Source organism: Musca domestica, unplaced genomic scaffold (genome assembly GCF_030504385.1).
Source record: "Musca domestica strain aabys unplaced genomic scaffold, Musca_domestica.polishedcontigs.V.1.1 16, whole genome shotgun sequence".
Lineage (NCBI taxonomy): Eukaryota > Metazoa > Arthropoda > Insecta > Diptera > Muscidae > Musca > Musca domestica.
In genome coordinates, this window is record NW_026712219.1 from 5,899,352 (window position 1) to 5,922,743 (window position 23,392).

At 35.2% G+C, this 23,392-nt stretch overlaps 1 protein-coding gene across 2 annotated transcripts in view; it reads right to left on the bottom strand.

The window, feature by feature from the left end:
• The window catches only part of LOC101898415 (semaphorin-2A), a 172,867-nt gene that overhangs the window by 42,354 nt on the left and 107,121 nt on the right, over positions 1–23,392 (bottom strand). For both annotated transcript variants that reach the window (XM_020034693.2, XM_059120024.1), the window contains exons 5-6: positions 17,310–17,378; positions 1,726–1,830 (exon numbers count right to left, since the gene is read on the bottom strand). In XM_020034693.2, coding sequence (XP_019890252.1) covers positions 1,726–1,830; positions 17,310–17,378 — 174 coding nt within the window. The remainder of the gene's footprint in view (positions 1–1,725; positions 1,831–17,309; positions 17,379–23,392) is intronic.

Genomic DNA, 23,392 nt, shown 5'->3' on the forward strand with positions numbered 1-23,392 from the left:
GCCACATTTTCTAATGGAATGGTCTGAAAATCCACACAAGGAGTTACTTGTGATTAATTCATCACTTGAAAGAGAATTATCTATATAGGCCCACCATATCTAATAGCCCCCTTAGCCACATTTTCAATTGAATTGTCTGAAATTCCACACAAGGAGTTCTTTGTGAGTACTTTACTCCCTGAAAGAGAGTTGTCTATATAGGGCCACGATATCGTTTATTCCCCATATAACGGTACCCTCTGATATTCGGCATTTTGATGATTTCAGCCACATTCTTCAACGGAATTGTCTGAAATTCCACACAAGGGGTTCTTTATGAGCACTTTACCCCCTGACATAGAGTTCTCTAAATAGGTTAACGATATCGTATATCCCCCATATAACGATACCCCCGATATTCGGGATTTTGATGATTTTAGCCACATTTCCCAATGAATTTTACCTGAAAATCCACGCAAGGAGGCCTTGTGAGAACTTTATTCCAGACATAGATTTATCTATGTAGGTCCACAATATCGTATATCACCCCATATAACGTCACCTTCCGATATTAGGTATTTTAAAGATTTTAACAGAATTTTCAATGGATTTTATTTTATTTTTTTTTTGAAAAGTTTCTAATTTGTTCCATACGGTAAAGGGTATTTAAAGTTCGGCCCGGCCGAACTTATTGCTTTTTTACTTGTTTAATTTCAAATTTAAATCATTTTATGGCATTTGGAGAGTGGCATTTGGGGAGTACGTTTTATTCACATTCTCAGCAGTATATTTTCAAAATCACAAACTTCTTTTCGACTCTCATACCCAAGTTCGTATAAATGTTGTCACTTGATAACATTATAATATTTTTAATACAAACAAAGATGTGGATATTCTTTTTTTTCGCTTCTCCCCTTTTCCTATCATTTTTCCAACTTGAACATTTCACTTTGGAATAGAAATATAGAATATGAACTAGGGTAAATTTTTTTCTTTTTCAAAGCATTACAGCAAAAATACCGCTCTAATCGCATACACTCTCACACACAGACACCCTTTCCCAATCACAACATGCATTGAATATGTGTCAATTGAAAGAAAATGTGTTGCCACTTTCCTCTCTATGTTCTTTAACACACTCGCCCTCCCTCCCCTTTCTACTTCAACAAAATTGAACAAAGTGATTCTTATCAATGCTGGCTTAAACTTAAGAAGTGAGGCAAAAAAAAAAAAAGTTTCAGAACAAAGAGAAAAAAACTGTTGAAAATGAATGTTGGAAAATCTCCCCCTATTTTCTAAAGGCTTTTCTTTTTTGATAGCATGAATGGGGCAATATCAACAAGAGTAGCCGTAGCTGTGGCAGCAACATATTGTAGCAGCAAACAATATGCCTTTCAATGTCTTTTTTTTTTTGGAAATTTTAAGCTTCAGCAGGAAAAGAGTGAAATTCCATGAAGGACAAAAAACCCAAATATTTTCTAGGAAAAATATCGAAAGTATTTTGAGAATTTCAAATGTATGCTGAATGGAAAAAAACACACACATACACATGTACAAATTTGTGCGTGTGGTGCCATAAGGAATGGGCTTATGGAATAAGTTGGCTGGCTTGTTTGCTTTTGCCACCACCACCATCATCTGTATTTTGGCTTCTAATATTCAACGTGGGACGGAGCACAACATATTCATTTGTATGTATGATGAGTACAAAATAGCAGCACACACTTTGTTTGAATTGATACTTACATAAATGACATAATCCTTGGGATTGTGAGCATTTGTACCGCACACATACAGCCTGTTGCCTTGCATTTTTTGTATGACACGAATGTGATTTTTGCAATCGAACACCTAGAAATAAAAAAGAGAAAAGAAATTGGGTAAAAGGGGTATTCTTCATTAATATGCGCATTGGGAAAGGAGACTATAAAAGTTAAGTAGTTTCGTTTTAGTAATGGGTGTAATTTAATAAAGGTAACAATAATATCAGGATTTAATCAATATGGTTAAAAAACAAAACAAGAAAGTAAAAGCTAAAGTCGCGTGAGGCCGATAATTTTATACCCACAACACTATAACTTGTTGTTAAGTCTCTGCAGATCTGAAACTCTTTTGAATAAAATGAATATTCAGCTGCGAAGCACTCACATACCTACTACATCGAATAATCATCATAAATCTAGAACCAATAGTTTATTTTTTACCTACGATCTCTACAAAATATAGGTATCTGACAAAGCAGATGCTTCTACTACATCAACAAAAAAAAAAAAAAAAAAAAAACCGAAAGTCCTAAAGTCGGCGGGGCCGATTTTATGATACCCTACACCACTTTGCTAATTCAGTTGAGCTCCACATAACAATTAAAGGTTTTTATGGGAGAATTCAATCATACACGCTATGAGTATAATTATAATTTAAAGTTCAAAGGACTAAATATGCCGAAGCATTTGTAAAAAAATAAATTCGGAGTTGCCCATTTGGTGCAAAATTATTTGAAATCAGATAAAGATATATATGGGAGCTATATCCAAATCTTAACCGATCTCGATAAAATTTGGCAGATATTTCGGAGCTGTATTTGATATATTTCCGAGAATATCGTTTTAACGGAGTGCATATTATGGCTGTAGGTAACAAATATAACAAATCGGATAAACAATATATATGGGAGCTATAGCCATACCTAAACCGATCTTCATCAAATTTGGCACACTACCTTCTAGACTCAATTCGGTCGTATGTGCCAAATTCCATCCCCTTTGGGCTAATATTTGCCCGTTTGGTGTACAATAAAAGGTAAATCGGACGAAGTTATATATGGGAGCTATATCCAAATCAGAACCGATCTCGATAAAATTTAGCAAAGGTTTTTCTGAGCTGCATTTGATATATTTCCCCAAATATTGTTCTTACAGAGTGCATATTACGGCTGCGGAGGACAAAAATAACAAATCGGATAAACAATATACATGGGAGCTAGAGCTATATCTGAACCGATTTCGATCAAATTTGGCATACTAATTTTAAGGCCTAATTTGGTTGTATTTGCAAAATTCCATACTATTCGGGCTGATATTAGACGTTTAGTGCACAATAAAAGGCAAATCGGACGAAGATATATATGGAAGCTATATCTAAATTTTTACTTATTATCTCCAATTTCAATAGAGTTCGTCTTTGGGCCAAACAAATGTTGTTTGGAAAATTTCATCTCAATCGGATAATAAATGCCACCTGCAATTTGTTCACTGACATGCATAAATCAACTCAGAAAGTGATTCTATGAAGATCGTCAAAAAGAACTATGAGACACCGAATATAACCGTGATATTGGGGTCTGTACGACGTGAACCTACATAGGCATCGATTGTCATAAGCCAAATGCCAAATTTGAAACAATTCCTGTGAATAATGTCGCTTAAATCATCAAAATACCGAATATAGGGAGGTACCGTTATATTTGGGGCTATACGAAGACGTGAACCTGCGTTATAGCGTGATTACATCAGACAGACACACAGACGGACAGACGGAGAGACAGACACACAGACGGACATGGCTAAATCGTCTTAGAATTTAACGCTGATCAAGAATATATATACTTTGTTTGGTCTGACATGTGTATTTCGAGGATTTACAAACGGAATGACAAAATGAATATACCCTCCATAGTGTGGTGGAGGGTATAAAAAGTATTATGGAATGTACAATTGTAAGTCAAATTGAGTGTTTTTGTTAATCAAAATTTTGACGCTTAGTATAGGCGAAGTACCGAAAGGACCGGTATCTACAATATTCACAACAGATCTTAACCCAGTATAAAGGAGTTTACCAATGTTCCAATAATATTACGGCATTCGATGTTTGGACCTTCGAGAGTTATCGTGTGCACCAGCCAGCCTGCCGGACAATCGAACGGACACCCCTTAATCGACTCCAAATATCCTGAAATTGAGTTGGTCTAAAGAGACTTAAAACAGTTATTTCGATTAGGAACGTTTTGGACATTTCAAATGACATATGCCCCCGTGTAGGCGTATGGCTCCTTGTGGGAAAGGTACTAGCAAGGAATTTACAATATCGTTTATTTTCACAGTTGACCTATTTTTTTATTTTTATGGAGGAGTTCTGTGCATAGCCATAATGTTACAAAATACATCCCAAACATCCCACTGGAAGACAGCTACCTCATCTAAAAAAAGACCGTTCAAGAAAACAGTGAATAATAACCTAAAGGCTTTGTGTGTTCAAATAACAAAATAGTACGATAAAAACCGCAAGTTGGCAAACTTTCATTCCAACAAAGTTTATTGTGGGATCTGCTTTCATGGAAAGGAGTCTTAACCTTGTAAAATTACATGGGCCTGCGGAAATATCGATAAGACATATCCCGAATTTAGTTACAAAACATAGAGTGCAATGAATATCTGTACAGTTATGCGGAAACCGTGGACCAATATAGACAACGTTTTGACAACGGTCGTAAAACCCATTATGAACTACAAATACCGAATTTTAAACAAATTAGAAAGAAAGTGGCATAAATCGTAAAAATACCGAATATCGGGAGTGGCAGTCATATGGGCGCCACCACCATATGTGGTAAACATAACCAATTTCTTACACCATGTTTGGAACAATTCCGTAAAAAAATGTGGTCAAAAAAATTAGGCGGCTATTTGGAAACGCGGACCTACGCTTTAAGATTTCAAAATATAATATTATAAGGTCATTAATAAAATCAACATTGCCGGTACTCGAGGTAAGAAATTGAGATTAAAACAAGAACCGATTCTGAACAAGGAAAAATTCCGGTTTCCATGTGAGGCCGCTATGTGAGGGCTACACCAAATCATGAGACCTCTGAGACTTTTAAAATACTATAAATTTAGAGGTACAGCCATGTAGACATAGACTGCAGTACTTTGATTTTCAAATTTGGTACTTGAAGTTCGTAATGAATACTACAGCCTAAGGCAGAAAATTGTCTATGCAGGTCTTCGTATAGGCCTCATATAACTGTACCTCCCAACATTCGGTATTTTGATGATTTTAGCGTCATTGTTCACCGTAGTAGTTTCAAATTATGTATTTAGAGTTCATAATAGAAACTACAGTTCGTGACAGAAAATAGTCTATGCAGGTCCAGGCCTTCGTATAGGCCCCATATATCAGTACCTCCCTATATTCGGTATTTTGACGATTTTAGGTACAATACTTACCGAAATTGTTTGAGATGTCGTATTAGAAGTTGGTAATGGAAGCTACAGCCTGCGACAGAAAATTGTTTATGCAGGTGCAGGTCTTCGTATATCTCCGATATAACGGTACCTCCCTATGTACGGTATGTTGATGATTTTAGCTACTTAATATTCACCGTTTATTTCACGTTTCGAATTTGAATATGGTAATGGGTTCTGACAAACAATGCCTATGTAGGAGCAGTCGTACAGACCATAATATTTCGAATATAATCGTTTTTTTTAAGATGTTAACAGAATTTTGGCGAATGTTATCTTTTTCGAAAATTTCCAAATTCGTTCTAAATGGTGGAGGGTATTCAAAGCTCGGCCCGGCCGAACTTACTGCTTCTTTACTTGTTGTTTTTTTTTTTTACACGAGAACATGCTACAGACTAAGAACCCATAAAGAGAACTCTGCAAAATACAAGAAATCAAGAGGAAGCATAATATGGGACCTAGACGTGAATCGATATTACAAACTCTTGTGCAAAATTTAAAGTTCTAAATAAAACAGTTTGGCCTCCGGGATGATAATGCAGGTAGACAGGAGGACAACGTTAAATCCACTTTTAAATTTTATGAATCTACTTAGAATGTTATTATTTCCTCCGTCTAATAGTGTTGTAATTATTGACATAATTTTAAAATCACATTCCGTCTTAAAATGACCTTGAGTATCAACAAAAAGATACGATTACCCCCTCATAACATTGCACAAATACTACCGAAAATGTGCTCAACAGTCCCACACAATTACCAAAAATTTGTCAGCATTTTCATTGCAAAATTCCTTCAAAATATTGCTGACATCTAGTTGCAACTGACCACTGGACTTTTATCATCAATTTAAACCAATTTTCCGCACAACTAGAAATTCTCGGTTTCTTTCTTTTACAATAGTTTGTCGCTTTATTCATTTTTATTTGCTTCCCCCTCACCTTTCCTCCACACAAAGTTTTTTATTTGAAATAAATCTCTAGATCTAATGGAAAATCTTGTTGGGTAAAACTCTTATTACAAATCAAATTTATAGCATTTCAATGCTGATGTTTTCTATAAAGTGTGCATGTGCATGTGTGCGATGTTGTGTGTGTCAGTTTGTCAGTATTTCAATTGCATGTGTTTAGCGTGAGCGTATATTTTTGTCCTGATTCACTTCTATTTTTTTCCAATCTCTTTTTCTTCCTTCATTGAAAGAATTTAACTCTTAAATCGCTTCTCTCATCCAACCAGCCAGGCAGCTAGCATTCGATTGAAATAGGAAATCCAATATACATTTCGATCTTAAGTAGAAATAAGATATGAAAGATTTTTTTCTGTCTTCGATGGAAGTGTGTTCTACTTGAGACACGCACATCTAAAAATGTATGTGTTTGTAATATTATGAGAGAAATGGATTTAGTTTGAATAGAAAAACGAAAAACAAACTGGTTATTTAAGTGTACTTAGACAGTGGCCTAAATTTAGATATGAACAGTCGTCTGAGATATGTTGAGTCTAAGACAAAAATTATGGAATATAAATATTTCACATGATAGGTACGTAAAGCAGAATTTTAAACGATTTTTACTTATGAAAAAATTCCAAATGTATTTGAAATTATATTCCAAAAAAAAAAAAAAAAATGAATCTCTCGGGGCCTCAAACAAGTTAAGAAAAGGTGTTTTGAAACAGGTTAGAATTGGTATCGGTAAAATTACAAGAAAATCGAACATTTATATCCAATTTTATAGGAAATCAAATCATTCAAATTTCATATTCATCTCAGGTTTCAGGTTAAGAGAAATATTTAGACATAGCAAGTTGTAAGGAATCGCTGACTTGTTTCGCAAGTTATGACAGATAAAATTATTGAAAATTGTGACACTTTGTGGGTGAGGTACCAGAAGGGGTTCGCACATCAATATCTTCTTCACAATAGATCTTGTGTTAGCAAATATGTTTGTGAGTGTGAAATTTGATGAGAGTTTTTCATTTTGTTTTTCAAAACCTTGAACCGTACGTGGGGGGCTTGCAAAAGGAATGGTCAAATCTCTACTATCTTTACAACTGAACTTGTGTTGATAGAAATATTGAGCTGTGCTGAGTCTGAATGGATTCGGATGTAAATTTCGCGTTGTATGAGTTTGATTGATGTTCAAAATTTTGACCCCTTGTAGGGATGGACCGCAGATCTTGTCATATTCACAGCAGGGGTGGACCGCTGATCTTGTCATATTCACAGCAGATATTGTTTTAGTACAAATAATAGAATGTGTGAATTATGAGTAGAACCGGATTCTTATTTCGGAATTTATGATGGTTTTGATTATTCAAAACTTTTGCCCTTTCTAGGGGAGGTACCAGAAGAAGAGGTCGGATTTCCACCATCTTTATAACAGATATCGTGTTGAAGGAAATATTGAGATGTACCAATTTCGAATTGAATCGAACGTTAATATGACCCCCTCTTTTGTGGGTGAGGTATCAGAAGGAGGTGACCGATATATCCCATCTTCACAGCGGATCTTGTGCTAGCAGAAATAAGGGGTGCGAAGAGAACATGATGCTATAGTCCGATCTCTACCAAATTTAAAATAGATCTTGCGTTAATGAAAATATTGAGATGCGCTTAGTCTGAATGAAATCAGATGGCAATTTCGCGTTTTATGAGTTTCGTGTATATTAAAAATTAATGGACCGATATATTCAACATTCCCACCAGACATTGGGTTAATAAGATATTGCGATGTGTGTAATTTGAAGACAATCGGATTGTTACATCAAATTTTATGAGAGCTATAATTATTTAATATGTTGAGATACTTGTGGGGAGGTACTGGATGGAGTGTACCGATATTGATAATTGTTACAAATGACCTAGCACTAATGGAAATATTAGGATTGCCAAACTCCAAGCAAAGTAATATTGTGTAATAATTTGTTTTTCTGTGCAGTGAAATATATATATATATTGAGATGCGCTTATATATATATATTGAAATATATATATATATATATATATATATATATATATATATATATATATATATATATATATATATATATATATATATATATATATATGGGAGCTATAGCTATATCTGAAATGATTTCTACCAAATGTCACATACTTGTTTCTAGGCTCAATTTGGTCATATGTGTCGAATTTCATCATATTTGGATTAATATTACAGATTTGGTGCACCAAAGGAATTAAATCAAATCAAATATGGGATCTATGTCTAAATTTCGTACTGGGTTCGTCCTTGGGTCAAACAAATGATTTGTGCAACATTTTATCTCAATCAGGCAATAAATGCGACCTACACTTTGTTTATAAACATATATAGACAAAATACATAGACGGATGTGGTATAAATATGATATTCCATCTAAGGTTCAACATGGATAGTCCAAGCCTTTTGAAATTATATCTCAAACAAGGAAAAAATTGGAAGACGAAAATATACTTTAAATTGTTAAAATATTGATTCCCCCTTTTAGAAATGTAGGGAACGCCCATTTTCCACTCGGCTGCATTGCGGCCAAAGTCCTACTGTACCTAAATAAATAATATCTGCCGTTGTCACAAATCCTCAATATCTGGCTTTAATAGAAAATAAAAAGGGTTTATACTACACTATGGCATATGCCATACACATGATGTGCATGGAGGAGACCGCAATAATGCCAACAACAACGAGACGACAACGACAGTCCTACATGACAACAGAAAATTATTTGAAATATAAAAGCCAAAAGAAATACGAAAAAACTAACGCACAAACACACACATACACACTCAAACAACGAAACGAAATCAATTGTGCAACAATGAAGCAAAAGAAAATTGCTTGCCTCAACACACAACAAGTAGTCATCGTGGCAAACGTACCACTGAACGTATGAGCAACATCATCAGAAAAATTCGTGCAGCAGCAGCACTCATACGCACCGATAAACCCCAATCAATTGAAAAATAAAGCAAAGCGCTGGAAAGCTCGAATAAGGCATTTCATTTTTCTGGTTTTTATTTTTATTGATCCAAACGTACATACACACACACACGCACACACCTATACGCACATGTGTATTTGTCTAGAGCTTGGATGTGACACTTTCTGGTGAGCACAATTCGATGCGTTTTGGATGTTCTATGACCGCTTTATCTGTTTACAAAAATATTTCAAGTCGATGCAACAAAAAAAGCAAGGAGAAAAATGAAACCTCAGCTGTTTCAGTCTATTAGTGTAAGTACGAAGAACACACAGAAGAAGACGAGCAAAAAATGCAAAGAATTGTAAGTTTTGTGTGATTTTACAGAGAAAAAAAAATAAAACCATGTCATACTCTGAATTATGATGACTTTGCCAAATGCATCTCGCGAGTGTGAGCGAACCTAGTTACATGGAAATGTTCCTAGTAATACTTTATGAAGGATATGAAATATATATAATGTAAAAGCATTTCCTGTGATGAGCCAAATTTTAACAGAAATTTTTGATTTATATAAAACACAAAATAGAATTTTCAATGCATGTCATCGAAAACAAAATATGAATTCAAAAATGTGTCAATACTGTTCTAAAATAGTATATATATCTTATTTAAACACTAGCTTACCTGGTCCGTGTTACTGGCCTATCGTTTTAGTGTTTAAACCAGATTTTTTGATCCACTATGGAATGGAAAGTATATGAATATTATTATTATTGTAACTCCTAGATATATTCACATCAGTGCATATTCATGATCAGCGTAAAATTCTAAGTCAATTTCGCAATGTCCGTCTTTCTATCTGCCTACATGTCTATTATAATGACGCTATCTTAGGAACAAATTAAGATGGATGATTCATATTTTCATAGAAAAAAAAAAAAAAAAAAAAAAACAGTCACAGGTTATAAGCTCTGTGATGTAGCTTTGCCCGATCAGCATTATGATCGAAGAGGTTATAATAATACAATCTAAAGGTTAATCAACCATTTTGGATATTACAATATTTTAGAAGTTTATGACGTTTTGTACTTTTTCTACGTTTCATATATTTATCTGATGTTTTCGACGTTAACAACCTTTCGAAAGTCGAAAACCTGAAAAATGTCAAACGGATCATCTTTGATTGCGACATTTCATTGAAAATATTGCTAATATTGCAAAATTGTGCGAAAATTGGGTATGTAAAAACATAAAATATTCAGTAGTATTTTTTATAGCATTTTAAATAAAAGTGTGAAATGGTGGACCCGGTAGTATTCTTCAACGTCGTACTACGTTTTAGTAGCATCTTTTCTAGCATTTTCAAACAAAAACAAGTAAAATAGTATCAGTCGGTTTTGCCGACAGATGTATACCCTCAGCCTTGAGTTACGAACGTGACAGATTTGGACTATATCGACTACTTCTTGTACTTTATATGAGGTATGTGCACCTTTTCGGAAAATGGAAATATGCCTCAGGTAACAGATACAGCGGACCGAAGTATTCCATTTTCACACTTCATCTAATACAGATAAAATACATCATCCTAGTTTGAATAGAATCGGATGATAATTTTGCGTTTTATGAACTTCATGGATACTCATAATTTTGATCTTTTGTGGTGGAGGTACCAGAAGGAGTGGACCGATATATCCCATCTTCACACCAGATCTTGAGTTAGTAGAAATAATGGGACGTGTGTAATATGAAGAGAACTGGATGTTTATTTCGGATTCTTTGGAATGGAATCGTGTTCAAGTGTTTTAAGAGCGTGATGAATATTCAAAATTTCGACCTTTTGTGGGGAGGTACTTGATGGAGTGGACCTATGTTATCCATTTTTGCACCTGACCTAGAACTGATGTAAATATCAGGATTTGCAAAGTTGGAACAAAATCGGATTATCGATTCTCTTTCTGTGCAGAAAATATTTTTTTTTTATATATTTTATTTTTTTTGAAAATCTTGATCATTTGTGTGGGAGGTACCAGAAGGAGTGGACCGATATATTCCATCTTAACACCAGACCTTGGGTTAATATAAATATTAAGATGTGTGAAATTTGAACACAATCGGACTCTTACATCACATATTATGAGAGTTGTAATTATTCAAAATTTTGACCATTTGTGGGGGAGGTACTTGATGGAGTGGACCGATATTGTCCATTTTCACACTTGACCTAACACTTACGCAAATATTGAGATTTGCAAAGTTGGGGCAAAATCGGTTTATCGCTTCTCTTTCTGTGCAAAAAATAAATTTTTTGAAAATTTCGACCTTTTGTGGGGGAGGTACCAGAAGGAGTGGACCGATATTGTCCATTTTTACACTTGACCTAGCACTTACGCAAATATTGAGATTTGCAAAGTTTGAGCAAAATCGGATTATCGTTTCTCTTTCTGTGCAAAAAATATATATTTGTTAAAATTTCGACCATTTGTGGGGGAGGTACCAGAAGGAATGGACCGATATATTCCATCTTAACACCAGACCTTGGGCTAATATAAATATTGGCATGTGTGAAATTTGAAGACAATCGGACTCTTACATCACATATTATGAGAGTTGTAATTATTCAAAAGTTTGACCATTTGTGGGGGAGGTACTTGATGGAGTGGACCGATATTGTCCATTTTCACACTTGACCTAACACTGACGCAAATATTAAGATTTGCAAAGTTGGGGCAAAATCGGTTTAGCGCTTCTCTTTCTGTGCAAAAAATAAATTTTTTGAAAATTTCGACCTTTTGTGGGGGAGGTACCAGAAGGAGTGGACCGATATTGCCCATCTCCGAACTCGATCTAAATTTGACAAAAATATTACGATGTATCAAGTTTGGACCAAATCGGATACTCCCTTCAAGAGTTATCGTGCGCACCAGCCAGCCAGACAGACAGACAGACAGACAGACGGACGGACGGACGGACGGACGGACGGACATCGGTAGATCGACTCCAAATGTTCTGAAACGGATTTGGTCCAAAGAGACCTAGGGTCTAAAACCGTTATTTCGACTAGGCACGTTTTGACCGTATCAAATGATATATACCCTCTGTAGCCATATGGCTGAGGGTATAAAAATGTGTGGAGTGGCGGATCCTGTTGCATTCTTCAACGTCGCCATACAAAAGATCTAAATAAATAGCTTCGGGCAGCCATGTGATTCTTCTGAGATAGAAAATATGTACTTTCACATACAGAAAATTGGCCCCGTTTAGGCCACTCAAAACTCCCCGGTCACAAAGAAGAAAAGGCTAAGTATCTACCAGGGCTAAATATATCACCAAATGATGTAAGATGAAATGCCAAAAGAGGTCCAAGAAGCTGACATCTATCAAGACTATCTTAGAACAGACCAGAATGACAGAGGTTAAAACGTGCTGTACATAAAAGTGCAACCCATGTTCGTTTTCGAAATAATGCCATGCAGGCAAGAAAAATTCCAAACAATTTCCTGTAATAGTTATTGTTTATTTTACTCGTTAAATATTATGTGATTAACATCCGAAATGCTAGTATCTGTCCGAATCTCTATCCCAATGCGGAATTCCGTCTCGATTGGTCTTTGATTATGATATGTAAGAAATGCATAATCAGTAAACTTTTCTGTTTTTGGTTGCTTGGTTGGTTTTAAGCCCTTAATATTTTGGGCTCATCTCCAAAAACATGCTTCTGTTCTTTCAATAACAGTGGCCAGTATAGTCACTACAATTTAACGTTGGCAGATGAACGAACAGACACACATAGCTCGATCGACTTAGATCAGCTAGATAGAAAACTTTATAAAAAAAAACATAATGGGTGTATGACCAATATTTTACGGTACAGCAAACTTTTGGTCTAACCAAACTGATAATACAGGGTGAGATAAAAAAATACAACGAAGTCAAACGCATTAATTTTTAAATTGTTTTCTTTAATTTTATTGAATTAAAGCAAAAAAAAAAATTAAAATAGCATCAAATTTTAGAATATGTTAAGATTTCTTCGAATTGGTCACCTTTGGCACGAATTATGACCTTCAAACGGCAAATGAACGCCTCATCTCATTTTGTAACCATTCTTGGGTGGCGCGTGCTGAGTCCCGTTGAAATGTCCAATGAACTCACGGTCGATTAATACGAGCGGAGTGCGACCATCGGCTTTTATGGCGACCCACACTATCACCAGGGCCGGCGCTTGAGTTCTGGTGGCCAACCGAAGGAGCATAAATTCGGCTTACCTCTTTGGCTAGTAAACATGATTATTTTGTTTGTTTACAAACTGCTGGACAACGAATGTTTTCTCATCGGAGATAACCAAATTCGGCAGTTCACCACTTCTGGGCAAGAGAAGCAACTCTTTAGCTCTTTTGAGTCTATTTTCTTTCTGTTGCGGTGTAAGTTCTTGGCTTTAGCCCGAGCTCATTTTTCAATATTTGCCGAAAGGAATATCGCGATATGTTCAGCTCTCGAGCCATTTTTCGGCCACTGAGACGCGGGTTTCGATCAAGTCGCTTCTTTACTCATCGAACGATTTCTGCTGATGTTGCTGTTTTCTTCCGTCCATTTCCTTGGCGTTGGGCTACGCCACCAGGGTCACGGTAACGAGCGATGGTACGAGACACAAAAGATTTATTCACATTTAAATGCTGGAGAACTCTAACGATAGCCACTTGTGGTTTTCCAGCCAAGTATAAAGAAATCACACTATCACGTTTGAATTCCATCACGAATAACTTTTTTTCTGGAAAATGCTCACCAAAATGCTTTTGTATGCTTGTAAACAATATAATGAAGTGTCATTTGAATAATTTTAACAGTTGTCGGACGAGTGGCAGTTTTTTCATCTCACCCTGAAGGTAACATACAAAAATGTGTACCCATATGAATAGTACAGTGCAAGCATATTTCCAACTTACTAGGAACACAAATTACCATTTTATAGAAAATGCGGTTTGAAATTGTGATCAAAATACCCCAAACACCTTAAAGCTGTCGGAATAATTATATGGGAGCCATGCCAAAACGTGGAACTATATAACATATTTTAATAACAAAAATTCTGCGGAACTCAAATAAATCTGAGTAAACTTATTTAACCTATTTCCATTTTTTTCTATATCCCATGGCTCATGCCAGGCATACTGGATGATCGCCATTTTCCTTCTTTTTACCATTGTTTGCTGGGTTCTCCAAATCCTTTAAATGTTGTCCTTACATATTTATAAATAAACAATGTATGACATAGAAAAATTGCATTGTTTCTTCGTATTCAGAAGATTGAAATGAAAATAATGATTTCATATTTAAAAAAATAAAAAATCTCTTCAAATAATGTGACAATGACACGTTTCCATAATAAATACATTCATGCAGGGTATGAACTGAATTTTCTATTTTTGTAAGGAAAAAATAAGTAAACGTTCAAGTATTTACTTGCCAGATGTGACAAGGGAAATAAACTGAATAAAGATAAATCCAATCTAATCAAGGAATATGATTATGAAAAGTGGTTTCTTGTATTTGAGATCAGAGTTCGAAATTTATTTTTCACTTCATGAGGAGTGAGAAAGTGAGTGAGTCATTTATTATTATACCCTCCACCTTGAAAAGGATGCTATATTAATTTTGTTATTCCGTTTGTAACATCCCTAAATATTCGTCGTAGACCCCATAAAGTATATATTCAAAATGAGCGTACAATTCTAAGTCGACGTCCGGCTGTCTGTCTGTTGAAATCACGATACGCCCCACATTGTTTGACGTAGAGCCTAAAACTTTGGCAGATCAATTTGTGTTGTGTCAATGATGGTTGGTATTGGAAATGAGATATATCGATCCATGTTTTGGAATAACCGCCAAACTTGCCATAATTTGACATTTTAAAGATTTTTGGCAAATTTTTCCATAGATTCGTCTAAAAATTGGTAGTTGTTGGTCATAATGGATTCTAGCTCTAGTGGCGAAACATTTAAAATTTAGGTCCACGTTTCCCTATAGCGGACATATAACTATACTTGGTAGATAACAATCCTTGAAGTATAAATGTGTGTATAGAGGTTTCCGTTTTGGTATGGCCCCCACACAACGACCCGCCCACTTTATGGTTTTTTGAAAAGTTTGACAGCATTATCCAAACGGTCGTAGTAGTATTTGTAGTTTAAAGTGGAACACGTTTGAATTCAGATATATTTATATAAAAATGTTTTCTTTACCCATAGATGGAGGATTTTTCAAAGTTCGGCCCGGCCGAATTTAACGATTTTATACCCTTAGCCATATGGCTAGAGAGGGCCTATATCATTTGATACGGCCAAAATGTGCCTCATCGAAATAACGGTTTTAGACCCTAGGTCTCTTTGGACCAAATCCGTTTCGGGACATTTGGAGTCGATCTAGCGATGTTCGTCCGTCCGTCCGTCTGTCTGTCTGGCTGGCTGGTGTGCATGATAACTCTCAAAGGGAGTACCCGATTCGATTCAAACTTGCTACATCGTAATATTATCGTCAAACATAGATAGAGTTCGGAGATGGGCAACATCGGTCCACTCCTTCTGGTTCCTACCGCATAGAATGTCAAAATTTTCAAAGAATATAATTTATTGCACAGCAAGAGAAAGGATAATCTGATTTTGTTCTAACTTTGCGAATCCTAATATTTTCATCAGTGATAGTTCAGATGTGAAAATGGATGATATCGGTCCACTCTTTCTGGTACCTCCCACACAAAATGTCTAAATTTTCAAAGAAAATAATTTGGAAGGATAAGAGAAAGGATAATCCGATTTTTCCAACTTTGCGAATCGTAATATTTGCATCAGTGCTAAATCAGGGGAGAAAATGTACAATATCGGTCCACTCCATCAGATACCTCCCCCACAAAGGGTCAAAATTTTGAATAATTACAACTCTTATAAAATGTGACGTACAAGTCCGATTGACCTCAAATTTTACACATTCCCATAATTTTTTTAAATTTTTTTTTTAATCCAATGTTTGGTGCCAAGATGGAATACATCCTTCTGGTACCTCCCCCATAAAAGGTCGAAACTTTCAAGACAAAAAAAATATTTTCTGCACAGAAAAAGAAGCAGTAATCCGATTTTGTTCCAACTTTGCAAATCCTAATATCTACATCAGTTATAGGTCAGGTGAGGACAAAATGGACAATATCGGTCCACTCCATCAGGTGCCTCCCCCACAAAGGGTTCAAAATTCTGAATAATTACAACTCTTACAAAATGTGATGCAAGAATCAGATTGTCTTCAAATTTCACATATCCTATTACCCCAAGATTTGGTGTTAAGATGGATTATGGATGGATTCGTCCACTCCCTTTGGTGCCTCTCCCACAATAAGTCGAAATTTTGAATATCCATTAAGCCCATAAAACACGAAATTAACATCCGATTCCATTCAAGATTTTGTGCAGCTCAATATTTCCATTAACACAAGATCTGATATAAAGATGGTAGAGATCGGACCATTTCTTTTCCTGCCCAACATAGGATTCAAGATTTTGAAAAACAAAACGCTCGAAAAAAGCGAAATAAGCATTCAACAAAATTCAAATTTCACCCATACAAACATTTTTGTCAATACAATATCTGTTGTGCAGATGATAAATATCTGTGAACCTCTTCTGGTACCACACTTACAAAGGTTTACAATTTTCAATACTTTTATCGCTCATAACTTGCAAAACAAGTCAGCGATTCTTTAAAACTTACTATATGTAAAAGTATTTCTCTTTGCTAGAAACCTGAGATGAATATGGAATTTATGATTTTCGTTAATTTGGATATAAATGTTCGAATTTCTTTTTCTTTTCATTTCCTAAAAAAATAAAAAGTAGTTCCTTTCGAAAAGCTATTAATATAACACGAACTAGATCTAAAAACTGCTATTCCGCCCTTAGCTATTGATTGATACACCCAACACAGATGCATAAGTGTTGATGCACTCATGCCTTTCTCTTTTTGAAATAAAGTCTCAAATCGGCTTACATGCATTGACTTAAGGTTGAATAACTTTTCTTCTTCATCATCGTCTGTTCAGTACTTTAATATGACTTCACCTCATCATTGTCGAACGAATCAGCGAACAACGACTTAGTGACTTTGTATGAAACTTACCTGACTTTTGCCTTTTGATACGCAGCTTACAACATCATCTCGTGTGGGCTCTAAATTAATAAGATCACGCTGCAAAAGAATAGGAAAAAAAGAATGTTATAATATTACGTATCAGTTATGGGTTTAAAGACGTTATAGAAAATTTGAAAAAAAAAAGTTTAATAGGTTTATGGCAATAAAATTGAATGGAGGTTAGTAGTTCAGCTGGAGGCGGGTAAAATAAATTAAATTGATTTCTGTCGAACATAAAAGCTAATCTTAACGAAAGAAAACATAGAGAGTATTTTAAAGGAAATAAAATATCAAAAATAAAATAAAATAAAATAACAATTTTCTAATTCTAAAACATGTTTCAGTTTTAAAGATATTTAAAATAAGAATGTTCATTTTTTGCTTCTATTTTATTTTCTTCATATTTTATTTTATTAAATGCCACAGCCATACATTTAATTATTGAGCAGAGATTTACTTTCCTCCCCATGTTTTTAATTTAATAATCATCCTAACTACATTACCATATTTGTAAATCTGTAAAAAGAAATCGATAAATCCTGTCAAAGTTGTAATTGAATTTTGCCCTCAACTCTTCTTCTTTTACATTTTTCCTCTTCTTCTTATTCTTCTTCTTCTCCTCCATACTATATGTTTAAACAAATTATATATCTATTACTTGGAAAACTTTCCAATCATAAGTTTTAACACCTTTTTTGCCTCCACTACCAATGCACATGCTTCGTCGAGTAAATGCTCATGTTCAAAACGGAACGGAACAAAAGAATGCCAATGAAATGGCACTCATTTAAATCCAGTATAAAAGGACAGACATGTACAGTGGGGATGAAATTTTTCATTTATATGTGGATCATGGCCGACATATTTGATACCCTACACCGCTAGGCATATTTAGTGGAGCTCCTTTAACAAAAAGAATTATTTGAAGTAGATCATAACACCTATCAACCTTTGGCTTTAGAGCAGTTGTAATTTGGTTTCAGAGGGAGCTAGTATATGGGAGGCATATCCAATTCTGAATCGATGTTCACAAAATTTGATGGAGACATTTTTATCTTTTATACCAAATAACATTGCTATAGAGTGCATTGTATCACTTCGGGAAGGAATATAGTTAAAAAATATATATCGGAGCTGTTTCCAAATGGAAATGTACGTCCCGAATTTCACTCCATTTGGGCTGATATTACCCATAATCGAATTAAGGATATATATGGGAGCTTTTTCCAAATCTGAGCCGATTTCGATAACATTTGGCAAAGGTATTTCCGAGCTCTACAAAACATCTGGAACCAAATGTATTTGTTGTGGAGTGCATATTGCGAATGTGAGGGACTTAAACATCAAATCGGATGAAACATAAATAGACGAGCTATAGCTATATCCGAACAGATTAACACCGAATTTGATGTACATGCTTCTAGACAGAATTCGGTCGAATGTGTCAAAATTCAGGTCATTTGGGCTGATATTGGCCACGTAGTGCACAATTAACCTTACTTCGTAGTTGTATCTGATATCTAGTACCACAAATTATTGTGAATTGTGATCGGATGAAAGCTACGCCAGGGAGCTATAGCTATATCTAAACTGATTTTCTCCAAATTTGATATACTTGCTTTTAAATTCATTCGTATGTTCCAGAATGCAGGTCATTTAGACTGGTGTTGGTCATTTGCGACAAAATTAACCCGAACTCGGTTGAAGATATATATATATATATGAGCTATATATCTAAATGTGAACAGATTCTCTCCAATTTCAAAAGGGTTCCTTCTTGAACCAAGCAAATATTGTTTATAACTATCTAATAATAAATGCGACCTGAATTGCTTCAGAAATATACATAGACGGACAGACATGCACAAATCGACTCACAAAAGAGACTCCATGAAGCTGCTCAAAAGTAACTATGGGTCTATCTTGCTTCCTTCGGCATGTTACAAACAAATACGTTGACCTTTATAGAATTTTTTTAGAAATATAACCTATTATGAATAAAATAAATAACCACTTAAATTTGTAGGCTTCTATCCAGCCTTCAACTTTAGCCCCATTCTAAATTGTGAACTCTAGAGCAATCTAAACTTATTCTAAAATTTGATGCTTTTTCCAACATTTTTGGCCTTCATTCAATATAATTTATAAAAAATGTAAAAATTATGACGCTTGACTTTGCAGCAGTTTTTTTTAATCTCACCCTGTACATGGAAGCTATAGATATATCTGAACCAATTTTCACCAAAATTGGAAGCACTTGCTATTGCTCTGAATGCTGTCGGAAGTGAAAACGTCAGTTCATTTTGGATGATATAAGCCATTTGCACAAAAAACCAGTAAAGAAAGTCTTAAAGTCCGGCGGGACCGACTTTATGATACCCTACACCACTTTGCTAATTTAGTAGAGCTCCACAAAACAATTAAAAGTTTTTATGGGAGAATTCAATCATACACGCTATGATTATAATTATAATTTAAAGTTCAAAGGACTAAATATGGCGAAGCATTTGTATCTTTTAAATTCGGAATTGTATTGCCCATTTGGTGCACAATTAATTTGAAATCGGATAAAGATATATATGGGAGCTATATCCAAATCGGAACCGATCTCGATAAAATTTGGCAAAGATATTTCTGAGCTGTATTTGATATATTTCCCTGAATATCGTTGTTACGGTGTGTATATTACGGCTGTGGGTAACAATTATAACAAATCGGATGAACAGTATATATGGGAGCTATAGCTGTATCTGAACCGATCTTCACCAAATTTGACATACTAGCTTCTAGACTCACTTCGGTCGTATATGCCAACTTTCGACAAATATTAGACGTTTGGTGCACAATCAAAGGTAAATCGGACGAGGTTATATATGGGAGCTATATCCTGAACCGAATCTGAACCGATCTCGATAAAATTTAGCAAATGTATCTGAACCGATCTCGATAAAATTTAGCAAATGTATTTCTGAGCTGTATTTGATATATTTCCCCAAATATTGTTGTTACAGAGTGCATATTACGGCTGCGGAGGACAAAAATTACAAATCGGATGAACAATATATATGGGAGCTATAGCTATATCTGAACCGATTTCGATCAAATTTGGCATAATTATTTTGAGGTCCAATCTGATTGTACGTGCAAAATTCCATACTATTCGGACTGATATTACACGTTTGGTGCACAATAAAAGGCAAATCGGACGAAGATATATATGGGAGCTATATCAAAATTGTGACCGATTATCTCCAATTTCAATAGGGTTCGTCCTTGGGCCAAACAAATGATTTGTGCAAAATTTCATCTGGATAGGGCAATAAATGCGAACTGTACTTTGTTTACAAAAATACATGGACAGACGGACGGATGGACATGCATAAATCGACTCAGAATGTGATTCTATGCAGATCATCAAAAGGAACTATGGGTCTATCTCGTTTCCTTTTGCCTGTTACAAACAAATGCACAAAGACATAATACCCTGACCACCTTGTGGTGTAGGGTATTAAAAATCGGATAGATACATATGGGAGCTATATCCAAATCTGGAATCTTATTTCTGAGCTGTATCTGATATTTGGTCCCAAAGTTCATTCTTGTGGAGTGTACATTACGCATGTGAGGGACTTAAAACCCCAAATCGGATGAAACATATATATACGAGCTATAGCTATATCTGAACCGATTTACACTAAATTTGAAGTACTGGTTTCCTCAATGAGATAGAAAGATCCCTAAGTGCTATGTAATCCCTTGTCTTGGACTAATTTATTGAGGTGTTAAATAATTGTTGGCCCTATCAAACTTCTAATTTTTGGAATGCAAAACGGGTTGTATTGGTCCACGTTTTGACGTAGCCCCATAAATCTGCTCCGAGTGCATAAAGTAAAATTCTTGCAGAGAAATGTATACATAGGTCCAATTTTTGGTATAGACCCCATATAACTGTAACTGCAGATATTCTTTATTTCGTTGATTAGTGTCACACTTTTCGCCGGAATAAAATTTTGCCTATATAAGCCCACCTTGTCGTAAACCCCATCCCTCTCATATATATTTTTCATCCGATTTGTTATATTTTTTATTTGTTATATGAATCTCTGCTATATATGCAAGGGGCTGTAGGATATTATCAAGAAGCTCCGCCTGACTTTTCTGGTTTTTGTCTGTATTGTTGAAAAAGAAAAACATTCTTTTAAAGTCACAGACATTATCAAACGAATCGAGTAACCCATATAATTCCGTGGTAATATTTATATTAAACTTAAGCCAAATAGCCCATGGAAAGTGTAAGCCCACTGCTACTTTGCGCATCCCATTTAGATAATATTCGATTTAAAAAAAATGTGCCGGTCCACTACCTCTAATACGTTTTTCACCGAGGGATATCATCAAAGTTCGTCCACTGCAATTTTTGTACTAAATGGTTCTAAATCTTTCTAAATACCTACTGATACTTTCTAACTTATCTTAAAATGTTTTTAATGTATCTATTTTAAGTCCTTGTGTGATATTTCCCGTCCCCATCAAATCAGAATCGTAACACACAGTAAAACCCTTGTTAAAATCGCTTACCGTGAAATTCTCCCAGGGAAAATACATCTGCTTTTGAATATTCATCTGTTCCATTCATTCAAATAGTTTGTTTTCATAAATAAACTATTTTAAATAAGGATACACAAGTGAATAGTAGTTCCTTTAGCAGTCTATTCTTTGTGTGTGTGTGTATGTTAGTTGCTGTGTGTGTGTGTGCACTAAGACCCCTTTACTGTGACAGTTAATTACAGTTTTCATTGAAACCTCTTTACAACGGCTTTAGTAAAAGTAACAACACAAAGTGGCTATTAGCACCTTTAGAATTCCTTTTCTGGTTACGCTTTCAAATGTCTTCTTCGTCTCTCTCTCTCTCTCCTTTCCGCACCCACAATTTCTATGCAAAATAGTCTTTTGAATGAAGGTGTGTGTGTGAGAAATGGAAAAAGGGACATCATTTGCTTCAGTCCCTTTTTATTTACCATTCACCGTCAATGTTAACCTAACATTTTGTTTCTCTAAACCTTTGTCACTGACCTCCCCTTAACGTACTCGCTTTGTGGATAAATGCGTGTCTGGCTGGCTGACTGCATTCACAGCAGACATAATTTATTTTACAAAAACATTTCAAATCACAAACATTTAAGCGGATTTCCTGTGAACGAATTTCAATAGACTGACTCAAACTGACAAGAGATGAAGGAAAATTTCTTTGATTGTCTTTTGCCCAGGGGATAATTTACTGTTTTTGCAATTTTCATTTATTGAAAAGACATCAAAAGAAAATTTTAACACCTCATTTCCCTTTGGCAGAAATCTTTTCCAAAAATTTTCAATGGCGATGATGTTTTGAACATCTCAACTCATTGTTGATATCATTTTGTTTTCAAATTTGAGTTCCTTCCTTCCTGCTGCCTTGCGTTGTTCATTGTTGAGTTTCTTTTTGCCCCCCACTCCTTTCATCATCATTAGAGTGCAAAGTTTGATATTTATTATTAACATTTTTGCCATTTCAAAGCATGTTCCGGCAGTGAGAAACGCAAAATGTCAAATCCATTTGAATTTTCATTCAGCCTTTGTTTTAAATTCTACCCTTTTTGTATTCGGGCGTTGTATTATAAGGCTTATTTGATCCTGTCACCCATAATTGTTGTCGTTTTCGTTGGCACTGAAGTGAGGGGAAGGTGGGGGATGTAACCTCCATTGCCAATACTTGCGTGAGTATCTCGCTTTGCTGTCACTTTCATCGATGGTTTCTCTGTGGCTAATTCTTTTGAATTTTACCTTTATAAGGTACAGCATTAGGGCGGTTCAAGAAGTTTTTACAAAGACCTATAGAGTACAACAGCAGACCTTCAATAATACTTTTTCAAAGACTTAGGGCGAAATTTTGTAAAATTGTTTGACTAAAATTTATAACCTCCATCTTCAATAGGAGGGTATAATGTTTTCTAGCTCCGGTGCGGGAACTAGTATATATTGGTCCATATATCTGTATAGCCCCTATATAACGGCACCTCCCTATATTCGGTATT